Genomic DNA, 16,834 nt, shown 5'->3' on the forward strand with positions numbered 1-16,834 from the left:
ATTTTTATGGGCATCTGTTACTTTCATCGCAGATGTCGACGTGAAATCAGAGGAGAATGTCAATTTTGAGCTCCGCAGGAGGATTTGGAGGCAGAGGAGCGAGCTGACATGGTTTAAGGTGCGCAATCCAGGCTTTTTAGATCGTCAAGATTTGGCAATTTTAAGGGCGTTTGAAACATTCACTGCATATGTTGATGCGAAATCAGAGGGCAACGTTGATTTAGAGCAACGCAGAAGGGTTTGGAAGGGAAGGAGCAAGATGGTTTAGTACAGGGTTCATAATTCAGGCTTTTTTAGAGTGTCAAGATTAGACATTTTTATGGGCATCTCTTACTATCATCACAAATGTCGACACAAAATCAGAGGAGAATGTCAATTTTGAGCTACGTGGGAGGATTTGGAGGGGGAGGAGCTAGCTGACATGGAGCGTCAAGTTTTGGCATTTTCATGGGCGTTTGTCACCTTCACTGCAAATGTTGACGCAAAATCAGAGGGGAACGTCGATTTAGAGCAACGCAGAAGGGTTTGGGGGAGGAGCAAGCTGGTTTAGCACAGGGTATATAAGCCAAGATTCTTTGGAGTGTCAAGATTAGGCATTTTAATGAGCATTTGTCACTTTCACTGCATATGTTGATACGTAATCAGAGAAAAAGGGCGATTTAAAACCACGCAGAAGGAATTGGAGGGGGAGGAGCAAGCTGGCATGGCGTAAGGTGCGTGATCCAGGCTTGATTAATACATCATGTTTAGGCAGTTTTATGGGCATTTGTCACTTTCATTGCATATGTTGATGCGAAATCAGAGGAGAATGTCAACTTTGAGCTAAGCAGGAGAGTTTGGAGGGGGAGGAGTGAGCTGACATGGCCTAGGGTGAATAATCCAGGCATTATTAGAGTGTCAAAATTAGGCATTTTATGGGCGTTTGTCATTTTCACTGCAAATGTTGATGTGAAATCAGAGGGGAATGTGGATTTAGAGCAACGCAGAAGGGATTGGAGGAGGAGCAAGCTGGTTTAGCACAGGGTTCATAATTCAAGTTTTTTTAGGGTGTTAAGATTAGGTATTTTTATGGGCATCTGTTGATTTCATCGCAGATGTCGACGTGAAATCAGAGGAGAATGTCAATTTTGAGCTCCGCAGGAGGGTTTGGGGGCGGAGGAGCGAGCTGACTTGGTTTAAGGTGCGCAATCCAGGCTTTTTAGATCGTCAAGATTTGGCAATTTTAAGGGCATTTGAAACATTCACTGCATATGTTGATGCGAAATCAGAGGGCAACGTTGGTTTAGAGCAACGCAGAAGGGTTTGGAAGGGAAGGAGCAAGATGGTTTAGCGCAGGGTTCATAATTCAGGCTTTTTTAGAGTGTCAAGATAAGACATTTTTATGGGCATCTGTTACTATCATCACAAATGTCGACACAAAATCAGAGGAGGATGTCAATTTTGAGCTACGTGGGAGGATTTGGAGGGGGAGGAGCTAGCTGACATGTAGCGTCAAGTTTCGGCATTTTCATGGGCGTTTGTCACCTTCACTGCAAATGTTGACGCGAAATCAGAGGGGAACGTCGATTTAGAGCAACGCAGGAAGGTTTGGAGGAGGAGCCAGCTGGTTTAGCACAGGGTATATAAGCCAAGATTCTTTGGAGTGTCAAGATTAGGCATTTTAATGAGCATTTGTCACTTTCACTGCATATGTTGATGCGTAATCAGAGAAAAAGGGTGATTTAAAACCACGCAGAAGGAATTGGAGGGGGAGGAGCAAGCTGGCATGGCGTAAGGTGCATGATCCAGGCTTGATTAATACATCATGTTTAGGCAGTTTAATGGGCATTTGTCACTTTCATCACAGATGCTGATGTGAAATCAGAGGAGAATGTCAACTTTGAGCTAAGCAGGAGGGTTTGGAGGGGGAGGAGTGAGCTGACATGGCCTAGGGTGAATAATCCAGGTATTATTAGAGTGTCAAAATTAGGCATTTTATGGGCGTTTGTCATTTTCACTGCAAATGTTGATGTGAAATCAGAGGGGAATGTGGATTTAAAGCTACGCAGAAGGGATTGGAGGAGGAGGAGCAAGCTGGTTTAGCACAGGGTTCATAATTAAAGTTTTTTTAGGGTGTCAAGATTAGGTATTTTTATGGGCATCTGTTGATTTCATCGCAGATGTCGACGTGAAATCAGAGGAGAACGTCAATTTTGAGCTACGCAGGAGGATTTGGGGGCGGAGGAGCAAGATGGTTTAGCGCAGGGTTCATAATTTAGGCATTTTTTAGAGTTTCAAGATAAGACATTTTTATGGGCATCTGTTACTATCATCACAAATGTCGACACAAAATCAGAGGAGAACGTCGATTTTGAGCTACGCAAGAGGGTTTGGGGGCGGAGGAGCGAGCTGACATGGTTTAAGGTGCATGATCCAGGCTTTTTAGATCGTCAAGATTTGGCAATTTTAAGGGCGTTTGAAACATTCACTGCATATGTTGATGCGAAATCAGAGGGCAACGTTGATTTAGAGCAACGCAGAAGGGTTTGGAGGAGGAGCAAGATGGTTTAGCGCAGGGTATATAAGCCAAGATTCTTTGGAGTGTCAAGATTAGGCATTTTAATGAGCATTTGTCACAGATGTTGATGCGAAATCAGAGGAGAATGTCAACTTTGAGCTAAGCAGGAGAGTTTGGAGGGGGAGGAGTGAGCTGACATGGCCAAGGGTGAATAATCCAGGCATTATTAGAGTGTCAAGATTTGGCATTTTAATGGGCGTTTGTCATTTTCACTGCAAATGTTGATGTGAAATCTGAGGGGAATGTGGATTTAGAGCAACGCAGGAAGGTTTGGAGGAGGAGGAGCAAGATGGTTTAGCACAGGGTTCATAATTAAAGTTTTTTTAGGGTGTCAAGATTAGGTATTTTTATGGGCATCTGTTACTTTCATCGCAGATGTTGACGTGAAATCAGAGGAGAACGTCACTTTTGAGCTACGCAGGAGGGTTTGGGGGCGGAGGAGCGAGCTGACATGGTTTAAGGTGCACAATCCAGGCTTTTTAGATTGTCAAGATTTGGTAATTTTAAGGGCGTTTGAAACATTCACTGCATATGTTGATGCGAAATCAGAGGGCAACGTTGGTTTAGAGCAACGCAGAAGGGTTTGGAAGGGAAGGAGCAAGATGGTTTAGCGCAGGGTTCATAATTCAGGTTTTTTTAGAGTGTCAAGATTAGACATTTTTATGGGCATCTGTTACTATCATCACAAATGTCGACACAAAATCAGAGGAGGATGTCAATTTTGAGCTACGTGGGAGGATTTGGAGGGGGAGGAGCTAGCTGACATGGCGTGAGGTGCATAATCCAGGCTTTATTAGAGCGTCAAGATTAGGCATTTTTTTTTATTGGCATCCGTCACTTTTATCACAGATGTTGACGCAAAATCAGAAAAGAACGTCAACTTTTAGCGACGCAGGAGGGTTTGGAGGGGGAGGAGCTATCTGACATGGCGTGGGCTGCATAATCCAGGCTTTATTAGAGTGTCAAGATGAGGCATTTTTTATTGGCATCTGTCACTTTCAGTGCAAATGTTGACCCAAAATCAGAGAAACACACACTTCAAGCTAAGCAGGATGGTTTGGAGGGGGAGGAGCCAGCCAGTGTAGCGTATGTTGCATAATCCAGGTATTATTAGAGCGTCAAGATTAACGTTTACATTAATTGTGTTTTTTTTCATCATACACTGTTTGTGAGGAAACGTAGCTCCGGAAGTAAGAAATGAATAATGAGGATTATGAGGTGGAGTACATTCCATTTGCAGTCCACAAGTGTCAAATGTTTAATGTCTGCTGTGTGTCAACATGTGTTCGGCCAAGTCGTCACCTCCAGCGAAGGTTCTGTCGCAGAGCGAGCAGGGGTACGCATTTTTCCCCGTGTGCCTCTTCTCGTGCGCTAGCATGTACGCCTTTTGGCTGAACCTTTTGTCGCAGACCGAGCAACGATAAGGTCTTTCCACCGTGTGCGTTTTGGTGTGCGACACCATGTTGGACTTCTGGAAGAACCTTTTTCCGCAGAGTGGGCAGCTGAAAGGTCTCTCCCCCGTGTGCGTTCTCACGTGCGACACCATGGTGGACTTTTGGAAGAAACGTTTGCCGCAAATGGAGCAGCCGAAAGGTTTCTCCCCGGTGTGTGTTCTCATGTGTGTCACCAGATTGGCGTTCCGGGAGAACCGCCGGCCACAAACGGAGCAGGTGTACAGTTTCTCCCCCGTGTGCGTCCTCACGTGGGACAGCATGTTGACCTTCTGTGCAAATCGTTCGCCGCAGACCGAGCAGATGAAGGGTTTTTCTCCCGTGTGCGTTCGCATGTGGACTCTCATGTTTGCCTTCTGGGTGAAGCGTTTGTGGCAAACGGAGCAACTGAAGGGTTTCTCATAGTGGGACTGCATGTGCAAACTTAAGTGGCACTTGTAAGTGAAGCTTTTAGCGCAAACGGAGCAGCTGAAACGTTCTTTACCTGCCGGCCCTTTAGAAAATTTGAAGGGTTTGTTAGCCCTCACTGGGGGGTCGCCGTCCTCTGCTGATGTCGTCACGTGACTTTGAGAAAGTGACGACTCGGGTGCTTCCACGCCACGGACTTCGGTCTTCACGGAGACACCAGTCAGTTGCGATCCGGTGCGATTTTCCTCATCCTCCGGCCCGAGAAGACAGTCTTTGTTCGGATTGATCCAGAGTTCCTCCTCTTCCTCTTTAATGCGAGGGGGCTGTGGGTCCTCCTTCTCCAAAGTGGCGCTCCCCAGCTGCGGCGGAAGGTGACGTTCTTCTTGGCGGCCGATCAGCTGCTGGACGTCTGCAGCACGGAACAACACAAAGTGTCTTAGGATTTCTGTGTCCTGATACATAATGTTCCATTTTCTGACGTTTTTCCAATCAGAGAAACACGTCGATTTAAAAGTAAGCAGAAGATATCGGAGGGGGAGGAGCTAACTGGCATGGCCTAGGGTGCATAATCAAGGTTTGGTTAATAGATCACGTTTAGGCACACTGTAAAAAAAAAATCCAATTTTTATGATTAATTTACTCTAAACATTTTTTTAAATAGGTTATAAAACTGTAGAATTGAAGACAATATCTGTTATTTTAAGTACTTTGCCAGTAATGACAAACTATGTATATTTCTATTTTGTTTTTTACAGAAAAATACCAAATTAATTATACATATCATTTTCTGTTTTCTCAAATTAGTTTCAAATTCATGTAAAATTACAGTAATTAACTTTCATTAAATATGTAGCTTGTTATAAAAAAGTCTATGTCCATACTAACAATCTAACAGTTTTATATGTAATTTTGAGGTAAATCTTATTTTTTAATATTTGTGTATTTTTACATTCGAGTTAAAAAATATAAGTAGCCTGTTATATAAAGGTTAATGTTCATACGAACAATTTAACACTTTTCTCTGTAATATGACATACGTTGGTGACTGCAAGTCAACAGCCATACAGGTCACACTGAGGGTGGCCGTACGGACAAATTTAACAGTTACAAATATGTGCCACACTGTGAACCCACATCAAACAAGAATGACAAAACACATTTCGGGAGAACATCTTCACCGTAACACAACATAAAAACAAAAGAACAAATACCCAGAATCCCATGCAGCCCTGACTCTTCTGGGCTACACCCCTGCAACCACCAAACCCCGCCCACCTCAACCGACGCACGGCGGGGGGGGGTGATGTGGGGGGACGGGTTTGGGTGGTTGTGGGGGGTGTAGCCCGGAAGAGTCAGGGCTGCATGGGATTCTGGGTATTTGTTCTCTTGTGTTTATGTTGTGTTACGGTGAAGATGTTCTCCCGAAATGTGTTTGTCATTCTTGTTTGGTGTGGGTTCACAGTGTGGCGCATATTTGTAACAGTGTTAAAGTTGTTTGTATGGCCACCCTCAGTGTGACCTGTATGGCTGTTGATCAAGTATCTCTTCCAGTTACCATCGTAGGTCTACCGAAGCCTTATACAACATGCGTCGAAGTCGGCACTCTGTATGGTGAATGAGTGAACGCGACGAAAGGTTACAGAGGACGATAAAAGCAGTGCTGTCACAGCACGCCCATAACATACTTGTCCGGGCGAACATCGGGACAATCCTTCGGGAGGGTCACCGAAAGTCTCTCGGTAAAATCGTGTGGTTTGGCAAGTATGTTGTTAGCCATCCAAAGAAGGCGAATCCACTTTGCACCAAGTTTCTGCATCTAGTGACCCCCCAGGTAAAATGAGTTTGAAACCCCTGATCTTAACAATTCAGAGAAAATCTGTAAAATAATGGTATTTGTGTGTGGAACTGAGAGCATTGTTACTTCGTTAAAGGTGGTTGATCGTAATAATTTGGAAAAACTCTGTAGAATAAAGTTATTTTTCTGCAGAACTGTTTGCATCGTCACTTTATTAAAGGTTGTCGATCTTAATAATTTAGTAAAACTCTGTAAAATGACGATATCTTTCCACAAAACATTTCATGAAAATTTCTGTAAATATAATGTTTTTGATCATTATTTGGTTTACAACGTTTTACGTCAATTTTTTGGTTTTCGTTTGGCAGCCGTAGCTGCCAGTAGATGACCGTTTTTTTTTTTGCAGAATTTTTTTTACAGTGCATTTTTAATGGGCATTTGTCACTTTCATTGTAAATGTTGATGCAAAATCAGAGAAGAACGTTTGGTTTAGTGTTCTCGTGAGACGTGTAAAAACGCCAACTCAACACCAAGCCAAACCGGAGTCAATGAAGAGAACGTCGTTGTAAGCTTGACCATTTACTTTTGACAATTCCTTCATAGACAAGATGGTGAAAAACTGAAAAGAACAAGAGACACAACACACAACACACTTATTGCCTCTGTACATATTCGTTTACAATGACATATAAAAATGTAACGGTAATGTCGGAAAATGTCCAGCAGAGGGAGACTCCCGTCTGCCTAAATGACTTGAACACATTGTATCTAATTCGACAATTATATTTAACATATCGGCACTATTACACTTTTTTAACGTGTCTGACATGTTGTTAACTTATTAAAGACAACTTACGGCATTGCTTCTTCGCCGCTTTGTGTAGGATGGCAACAGAAAGTACTACAGAAGACCACAAAATGTATCTCTAGCTTTCGAACAAATACCGGAAGTCAACCAACAGGAAGTAATTTAGCGGAAGTGACATCATGTGTTTACCGATTATAAAGTACAATAAATATAAACAACTTTACCTCCAAATTAAAGCATTGTAGTTACTAATACAAAATATTATCAAGTAATACAAAAATATTATAATGTAATTACGTAAATAATATTAACGGTTGACTTCAGGACAACACAGTCAACTTAGAGCAAAAAAGGAGGGTTTGGAGGGGGAGGAGCGAGCTGACATGGCCTAGGGTGAATAATCCAGGCATTATTAGTGTCAAAATTTGGCATTTTAATGGGCATCTGTTACTTTCATCGCAGATGTCGACGTGAAATCAGAGAAGAACATAAACTTTGAACTATGCAAGAGGGTTTGGAGGAGGAGCAAGGCTACATAGTGTAAAGTGCATAATATAGGTTTAATTTAAGCATGGCGATTAGGCATTTTTAAGGGCATCTGTTACTATCATCACAAATGTTGATGCGAAATCAGAGGAGAACGTCAATTTTGAGCTAAGCAGGAGGGTTTGGAGGGGGAGGAGCGAGCTGACATGGCGTGGGGTACACAATCCAGGCTGGATTAGAGCGTCAAAGATTAGGCATTTATTATTGGCATCTGTTACTTTCATCGCAGATGTCGACGTGAAATCAGAGGAGAAGGTTAATTTTGAGCTACGCAGGGGGGTTAGGAGGGGGAGGAGCGAGCTGACATAGCCTATGGCAGTGGTCCCCAACCACCGGGCCCGATTGGTACCGAGCCGCAGAATAATTTTTTATTCATTTTTATTTAAAACATTTTTTATAAAATGAAATAAAAAATGTATTTTTATTTTTATTAAATCAACATAAAAAACACAATATACACTTACAATTAGTTCAACAACCACAAAAACCTCCCTTTTTCATGACAAAGAAAAAAAAAATGTCGATATGAAATCAGAGGGGAATGTCGATTTTGAGCTAAGCAGAAGGGTTTGGAAGGAGGGGGGGGGGTGATCTGACATGGTTTAGGGTGCATAATCCAGGCTTTATGAGAGCATCCAGATTAGGCATTTTTGATTGGCACCTGTCACTTTCATCGCAGATGTCGACGTGAAATCAGAGGAGAACATCAACTTTGAGCTACGCAGGAGTGTTTGGAGGGGGGGGGGCAAATGGTTTAGCGCAGGGTTCAAAATCCAGGTTGGTTTAATGATTAGGCAATTTTGGGGGGATTTGTCACTTTCATCGCAAATGTTGACACGAAATCAGAGGAAAACGTCCAGATTAGGCATTTTTTATGGGCGTTTGTCACTTTCACTGCAAATGTTGATGCGAAATCAGAGGGGGACGTCGATTCAAAGCTATGCAGAAGGGTTTGGAGGGGGAGGAGCCAGATGGTTTAGCGCAGGGTTCAAAATCCAGGTTTGTTTAATGATTAGGCAATTTTTGGGGATTTTGTCACTTTCATCGCAAATGTTGACACGAAATCAGAGGAAAACGTCCAGATTAGGCATTTTTTATGGGCGTTTGTCACTTTCACTGCAAATGTTGATGCGAAATCAGAGGAGAACGTCAATTTTGAGCTACGCAGGAGTATTTGGAGGGGGAGAAGCAAACTGGTTTGCCGCAGGTTGCATAGTCCAGGGTATTTTTTTTTAAGTGTCAAGATTAGGCAATTTCTGGGGCATCTGTTACTTTCATCGGAAATTTTGACGCAAAAACCAGAGCAGAACTTCAACTTCAAGCTATGCAGGAGGGTTTGGAAGGAGGGGGGCGGGGGGGGGGGGGTGATCTGACATGGTCTGGGGTGCATAATCCAGGCTTTATGAGAATGTCCAGATTAGGCATTTTTGATTGGCATCGGTCACTTTCATCACAAATGTCGACGTGAAATCAGAAGAGAACATCAATTTTGAGCTAAGCAGGAGGGTTTGGAGGGGGGGGGGGGGCATGCTGACATGGTGTAGTGTGCATAATCCAGGCATTATCAGTGTCAAGATTTGTCTTTTTTATAGGTGTTTGTCACTTTCACTGCAAATGTTGATGCGAAATCAGAGGGGGACGTCGATTTAAAGCTTCGCAGAAGGGTTTGGAGGGGGAGGAGCCAGATGGTTTAGCGCAGGGTTCAAAATCCAGGTTGGTTTAATGATTAGGCAATTTTTGGGGGATTTGTCACTTTCATCGCAAATGTTGACACGAAATCAGAGGAGAACGTCAATTTTGAGCTAAGCAGGAGGGTTTGGAGGGGAGGGGGTGATCTGACATGGTTTAGGGTGCATAACCCAGGTTTTATGAGAGCGTCCAGATTAGGCATTTTTGATTGGCACCTGTCACTTTCATCGCAGATGTCGACGTGAAATCAGAGGAGAATGTCAACTTTGAGCTCCGCAGGAGGAGCTTTCAGGCTTTATTACAGCTTCAAGATTAGGCATTTTTTTATTGGTATCTGTCACTTTCACTGCAAATGTTGATGCGAAATCAGAGAAGAACGTCAACTTTGAGCTACGCAGAAGGGTTTGGAGGGGGAGGAGCAAGCTGGCATGGCGTAGGGGGCATAATCCAGGCTTGATTAATAGATCAGGTTTAGGCATTTTTAATGGGCATTTGTCACTTTCACTGCAAATGTTGATGCGAAATCAGAGAAGAACGTCAACTTTGAGCTAAGCAGGAGGGTTTGGAGGGGGAGGAGCGGGCAATAATCCAGGCATTATTTGTGACAAGATTAGGCATTTTTATTGGCATCGGTCAATCTCATCAGAAATGTCGACGTGAAATCAGAGGAGAACATCAACTTTGAGCTACGCAGGGGGGTAAACTTAATCACTGTTATAAATATATGCCACACTGTGAACCCACACCAAACAAGAATGACAAACACATTTCAGGAGAACATAAACACAACATAACTAATACCCAGAATTCCATGCAACCCCCAGACCTTCACCCTGCCTACCTGCGTCGGTTGAGGTGGTGTATATAATAGCCCGGGAGAGTTAGGGCTGCAAGGTGTTCTGGGTATATGTTCTCTTGTGTTTGAGTTGTGTTACGGTGCGGATGTTCTCCCAAAATGTGTTTGAGTTTCCTGTTGAAAACGTCGTGGAATGATAACGCGTGTTTGTGACGTCCTGGGTTGCAAGGGACACATTAGTGCAGCACCACTTGCGGCTAAAAGTCGTCTCTTTTCATCGCATGATTACACAGTATTCTGGACATCTGTGTTGCTGAATCTTTTGCAATTTGTTCAATTAATAATGGAGAAGTCAAAGAAGAAAGATGGAGTTGGGAGGCTTTAGCCTTTAGCCACACAAACACACGGTGATTCCTTGTTTAAAATTCACGGAGGTGAAGCTTTACTATGGATCAGAGCGGTCAAGCCAACATGGATCCCGACCACTTGTCAACCAGCAAGTTTTAATGAGAAAATTGTGGTAAAAAGTCGCCTCTTACCGGAGATCAGCTGAGCTTGCGCCGTCCATGCAGCTGCCGTGACTTCCCTCAGACACTGGGGTCAACACACCCGTGGCCACACCCCTCCGACTATCAGGTACTATTTAATCTCACTAAAACACTAGCAACACAATAGAAAGATAAGGGATTTCCCAGAGGTAGCCTATATCTCGGACCTCTTCCAAATTTACATTCCTGCGGTCCGAGAGCCAGTTCCAGCTCGTGGTGCCCAAGACCAGACTTAAGACCAGGGTCGGCCCTAAACTCTGGAACACTCTGCCCCTCCATGTTCAAACTGCTTCCACAGTGGACTCTTTTAAGTCTGGTCTTAAGACCCACTTTTATTCTTTGGCTTTTAACACCACGTGAGTTGTGTGGTCCTCTGTCCTCTGTGTTTTTTATACACTTTGATCTTTATTTTACTGTTTTCATTGATTTTACCCTTTAAAATAGTTTTTAATCATATTTGTTTCTATTGGTTTTATTTTTATTTATTTTTTGTTTTATTCAGTCATTGGTGGAGCATAATATTGTTTTTAACATGGCTGTGCAGCACTTTGGAAACGTTATTGTTGTTTAAGGGACGGCGTGGCGCGGTGGAAGAGTGGCCGTGCGCAACCCGAGGGTCCCTGGTTCAAATCCCCACCTAGTACCAGCCTCGTCACGTCCGTTGTGTCCTTGAGCAAGACACTTCACCCTTGCTCCTGATGGGTCATGGTTAGGAAGTTGCATGGCAGCTCCCTCCATCAGTGTGTGAATGTGTGTGTGAATGTGGAAGTAGTGTCAAAGCGCTTTGAGTACCTTGAAGGTAGAAAAGCGCTATACAAGTACAACCCATTTATCATTTATTTATCATTTAAATGTGCTATGTAAATAAAGTGGATTGGATTGGATTAGTAAATGTGTCTAATAACATCTGAATCACTCCCACTGCCCTTGCCTTTTTTTTTTTTCAATCAATCAATCAATCAATCAATCAATCACTGTTTACTTATATAGCCCTAAATCACTAGTGTCTCAAAGGGCTGCACAAACCACTACGACATCCTCGGTAGGCCCACATAAGGGCAAGGAAAACTCACACCCAGTGGGACGTCGGTGACAATGATGACTATGAGAACCTTGGAGAGGAGGAAAGCAATGGATGTCGAGCGAGTCTAACATGATACTGTGAAAGTTCAATCCATAATGGATCCAACACAGTCGCGAGAGTCCCGTTCACAGCGGAGCCAGCAGGAAACCATCCCAAGCGGAGGCGGACCAGCAGCGCAGAGATGTCCCCAGCCGATACACAGGCGAGCAGTACATGGCCACCGGATCGGACCGGACCCCCTCCACAAGGGAGAGTGGGACATAGGAGAAAAAGAAAAGAAATGGCAGATCAACTTGTCTAAAAAGGGAGTCTATTTCTAGTCCTTCACTCTCACTTTCCTCATCCACAAATTTTTCATCTTAGCTCAAATTAATGTGGAAATCTTCGCTTTATTGGTCCAAATCGCTCTCGCTGATGGTGGCCATGATTGTAAACACTGTTCAGATGTGAGGAGCTCCACAACCCGTGACGTCACGCCCACATCGTCTGCTACTTCCGCTACAGGCAAGGCTTTTTTTATTAGCAACCAAAAGTTGCGAACTTTGGAGAGGACCTCAGATGTGGGCAACCCCCCCCCTCTAGGGGACCGAAAGCAATGGATGTGGAGCGGGTCTAACATGATACTGTGAAAGTTCAATCCATAGTGGCTCCAACACAGCAGTGAGAGTTCAGTTCAAGCGGATCCAAGACAGCAGCGAGAGTCCCGTCCACAGGAAACCATCTCAAGCGGAGGCGGATCAGCAGCGTAGAGATGTCCCCAACCGATACACAGGCGAGCGGTCCATCCTGGGTCTCGACTCTGGACAGCCAGTACTTCATCCATGGTCATCGGACCGGACCCCCTCCACAAGGGAGGGGGGGGACATAGGAGCCTTGCCCAAGGACACAACGGCAGTGACTAGGTTGGCAGAAGCGGGAATCGAACCCGCAACCCTCAAGTTGCTGACACGGCCGCTCTACCAACCGAGCTAAACTGCCCCCTGTTACTTTCATGGCAAATTTTGTCGCAAAATCAGAACAGAACTACAACTTCCAGCTACGCAGGAGGGTTTGGAATGGGGGGTGGGGGGGGGGGGGTGATCTGACATGGCCTGGGGTGCATAATCCAGGCTTTATTAGATTTATTGGCATCTGTCACTTTCACTGCAAATGTTGACGCAAAATCAGAGGGGAACGCCGACTTAAAGGCCTACTGAAATGTTCTTATTTAAACGGGGATAGCAGGTCCATTCTATGTGTCATACTTGATCATTTCGCCATATTGCCATATTTTTGCTGAAAGGATTTAGTAGAGAACATCCACGATAAAGTTCGCAACTTTTGGTCGCTAATAAAAAAGCCCTGCCTGTACCGGAAGTCGCAGATGATGATGTCACAAGTGTGGGGGCTCTTCACATATTCACATTGTTTTTAAAGGGAGCCTCCAACAAAAACGGTTATTCGGACCGAGAGAACGACAATTTCCCCATTAATTTGAGCGAGGATAAAAGATTCGCGTTTGACGATATTGATAGCGACGGACTAGAAAAAAAAAAAAAGGCGATAGCATTGGGACGTATTCCGATGTTTTTAGACACATTTACTAGGAAAATTCTGGGAAATCCCTTATCTTTCTCTTGTGTTGCTAGTGTTTTAGTGAGATTAAATAGTACCTGATAGTCGGAGGGGTGTGGCCACGGGTGTGTTGACGCCAATGTCTCAGGAAAGTCGACGGCAGCTTCATGGACGACACAAGCTCAGCTTTTCTCCGGTAAGAAGCGACTTTTTAACCACAATTTTCTCACCGAAACCTGCTGGTTGACATTCGGCTGGGATCCATGTCCGCTGTGATCCATAGTAAAGTTTCAGCTCTGGGAATTTTAAACAAGGAATCACCGTGTGTTTGTGTGGCTAAAGGCTAAAGCTTCCCAACTCCATCTTTCTACTGTGACTTCTCCAATATTAATTGAACAAAATGCAAAAGATTCAGCAACACAGATGTCCAAAATACTGTGTAATTATGCGATTAAAGCAGACGACTTTTAGCTGTGTGTGTGTGCGCAGCGCTCATACTTCCTAAAAACGCGTGACGTCATGCGTACACGTCATCATTACACGACGTTTTCAAGACGAAACTCCCGGGAAATTTAAAATAGCAATTTAGTAAAGTAAAGCGGCCGTATTGGCATGTGTTGCAATGTTAATATTTCATCATTGATATATAAACTATCAGACTGCGTGGTCGCTAGTAGTTTGGAGGAAGATGAGCTAGATGTTTTTTTTTTGTGTCAATATTAAGCATTTTAATGGCATTTTCTAGCTGGGTTGATGTGCAGTTTTTCCACATCTCCATCATCCAATAAAATGTCTTCCCCCCACGTGGACAACAAAGTCTTTATTACTGGAATAAGATTTGTGGAAGAAATGCAAAAGTGACCAAACCTTCCAGCAGGACGTGATTCTTGTTAGCAGCTTGCAGTTGTTGAAGATGTCGCTGCTTCTCCTCTCTGCTTCTACAAAGTTCCTCCTCGTACGACGCGATCGTTCTTTCGAACAGCGCGAATATTTCATCCGCCACCGCCATTAATCGATCCTGCACGAGCTCTTTCAACATGTTGGGTGTTGTTGGTTTTTTTTTGTTGTTGTTGTTGAGGGGCGACGGAGCGACGCAGCAGCCTGGAGGCCTCGCTGACTTCCGCTCTTTTTGTCTCCTTTGATGGTTTTTGAGTCCGGCGTACCGCTGGCGCCATCTACTGGCGGCGTCGAAGACTGGAATGACACCGGAAATGTTTTTAGTCAAAAAAAAAGAAAAAAGACTGAGAATACAAATTGAAAATATTCAAACACATTGAAGAACTTCGACGTACTGCAATATTTCAAACCAAGAGTCTTAATGTTGATTGTTAATAATTAAAAAAATAAAAAATAAATAAATAGAACCTAAATGTATAAATAACTACAATAAGATAAGAAAGTTGTATGACGTCACAGGAAGTATTCAAACTTTTCAAAGTTGTCCACAACAGTACTTTGGAATTACTCCAGAAAAGCAAAGGCCGTGTAAATAAATCACTCAAACCATTAAAACACTGATAATAGTACTAGAAATGACTACATAATAGTACTTGTAAACACTACATAGTAGTACTACTTGAAAATACTACATAATAGTACTTGAAAATACCACATAATAGTAATTATAAATACTATATAATAGTACTTGAAAATAACACATAATAGTACTTGAAAACCCTATATAACAGTGCTTGTAATAACTACATAATAGTGCTTGTAAAAACTACATAATAGTACCTGTAAATACTACATAGTAGTACTTGAAAACACTACATAATTGTACAGGTAAATAATACATAATATTATTTGAAAACACTACATAATATTGCTTGTAAATACTACATAATAGTACTTGAGAACACTACATAATAGTACTTATAAACAATACATTATTGTACTGGAAAATACCACATAATAATGCTTGTAAATACTATATAATAGTACTTGAAAATACCACATAATAGTACTTGAAAACCCTATATAACAGTGCTTGTAATAACTACATAATAGTGCTTGTAAATACTACATAACGGTGCTTAAAAGCACTACATAATAGTGCTTGAATACAATACATAATATTACTTGAAAATACTACATAATAGTACTTGATAACACTATATAACAGCACTTGTAATAACTACATAATAGTGCTTGTAAATACTACATAAAAGTGATTAAAACACTACATAATATTGCTTGAAAATACTACAGGAAAGTACTTGAAAATACTAGATAATAGTATTTGAAAATAAGACATATTATTAGAAAATATTACATAATAGTATTTGAAAATAAGACATATTAGAAAATATTACATAACGGTACTTGTAAATACTACAAAATAGTACTTGAAAACACTACATAATAGTACTTGTAAACATTACATTACAGTACTCGAAAATACTACATAATAATGCTTGTAAATACCACATAATAGTGCTTTTAAATACTATATAAGAGTATTTGAAAATACCACATAATAGTACTTGATAACACTATATAACAGCACTTGGAATAACTACATAATAGTGCTTGTAAATACAACATAATAGTACTTGTAAATACTACATAGTAGTTCTTGTAAATACTACATAATATAATATTATTTGAAAATATAACATATTATTAGAAAATATTACATAACAGTACTTGTAAATACTAGATAATTGTACTTGAAAACACAACATAATAGAACTTGTAAATACTACATAATGGTGCTTGTAAATACTACATAATAGTACTTGTAAATACTACATAGTAGTGCTTGTAAATAAAACATAATATTACTTGTAAATACTACATAATAATACTTGTAAACAATACATAATAGTGCTTGTAAATACTACATAGTAGTACTTGTAAATACAACATAATAGTACTTGTAGATACAACATAGTAGTACTTTTAAATACAACATAATAGTACTTGTAAATACTACATAGTAGTGCTTGTAAATACAACATAGTAGTACTTGTAAATACAACATAATAGTACTTGTAAATACTACATAGTCGTGCTTGTAAATACTACATAGTAGTACTTGTAAATACAACATAATAGTACTTGTAAATACTACATAGTAGTGCTTGTAAATACAACATAATAGTACTTGTAAATACTACATAGTAGTACTTGTAAATACTACATAGTAGTGCTTGTAAATAAAACATAATATTACTTGTAAATACTACATAATAGTAGTTGTAAACAATACATAATAGTGCTTGTAAATACTACATAGTGGTGCTTGTAAATACTACATAATAGTGCTTGTAAATACTACATAATAGTACTTGTAAATAATACTTAATTTTGCTTGTAAATACTACATAGTAGTACTTGTAAATACAGCATAATAGTATTTGTAAATACAAAATAGTTGTGCTTGTAAATACTACATAATAGTACTTGTAAATAATACTTAATTTTGCTTGTAAATACTACATGGTAGTGCTTGTAAATACAACATAATATTACTTGTAAATACAACATAATAGTACTTGTAAAAACTACACAGTAGTACTTTTAAATCCTGTAACATCATAAAGTGTAATATTTGTTTGAAGTGTGGCTGAAGGACTCCCGCGTACTTTGTCAG

The 16,834-nt window shown here is 41.3% G+C and overlaps 1 protein-coding gene across 1 annotated transcript; it reads right to left on the minus strand.

Annotated features, from left to right (window-relative positions):
- Positions 1–3,364: 3,364 nt before the first annotated feature.
- Positions 3,365–14,389, minus strand: LOC133549197 (oocyte zinc finger protein XlCOF6.1-like). Its single transcript, XM_061894392.1, has 2 exons — positions 14,104–14,389; positions 3,365–4,825 (listed from the first exon to the last, which is right to left on the minus strand). The coding sequence occupies exons 1-2, from the start codon at positions 14,273–14,275 to the stop codon at positions 3,816–3,818; spliced, it is 1,182 nt and encodes a 393-aa protein (XP_061750376.1). The 5' UTR covers positions 14,276–14,389; the 3' UTR covers positions 3,365–3,815.
- Between the last annotated feature and the right edge of the window lie 2,445 nt (positions 14,390–16,834).

This window comes from Nerophis ophidion, linkage group LG01 (genome assembly GCF_033978795.1).
Source record: "Nerophis ophidion isolate RoL-2023_Sa linkage group LG01, RoL_Noph_v1.0, whole genome shotgun sequence".
NCBI lineage: Eukaryota > Metazoa > Chordata > Actinopteri > Syngnathiformes > Syngnathidae > Nerophis > Nerophis ophidion.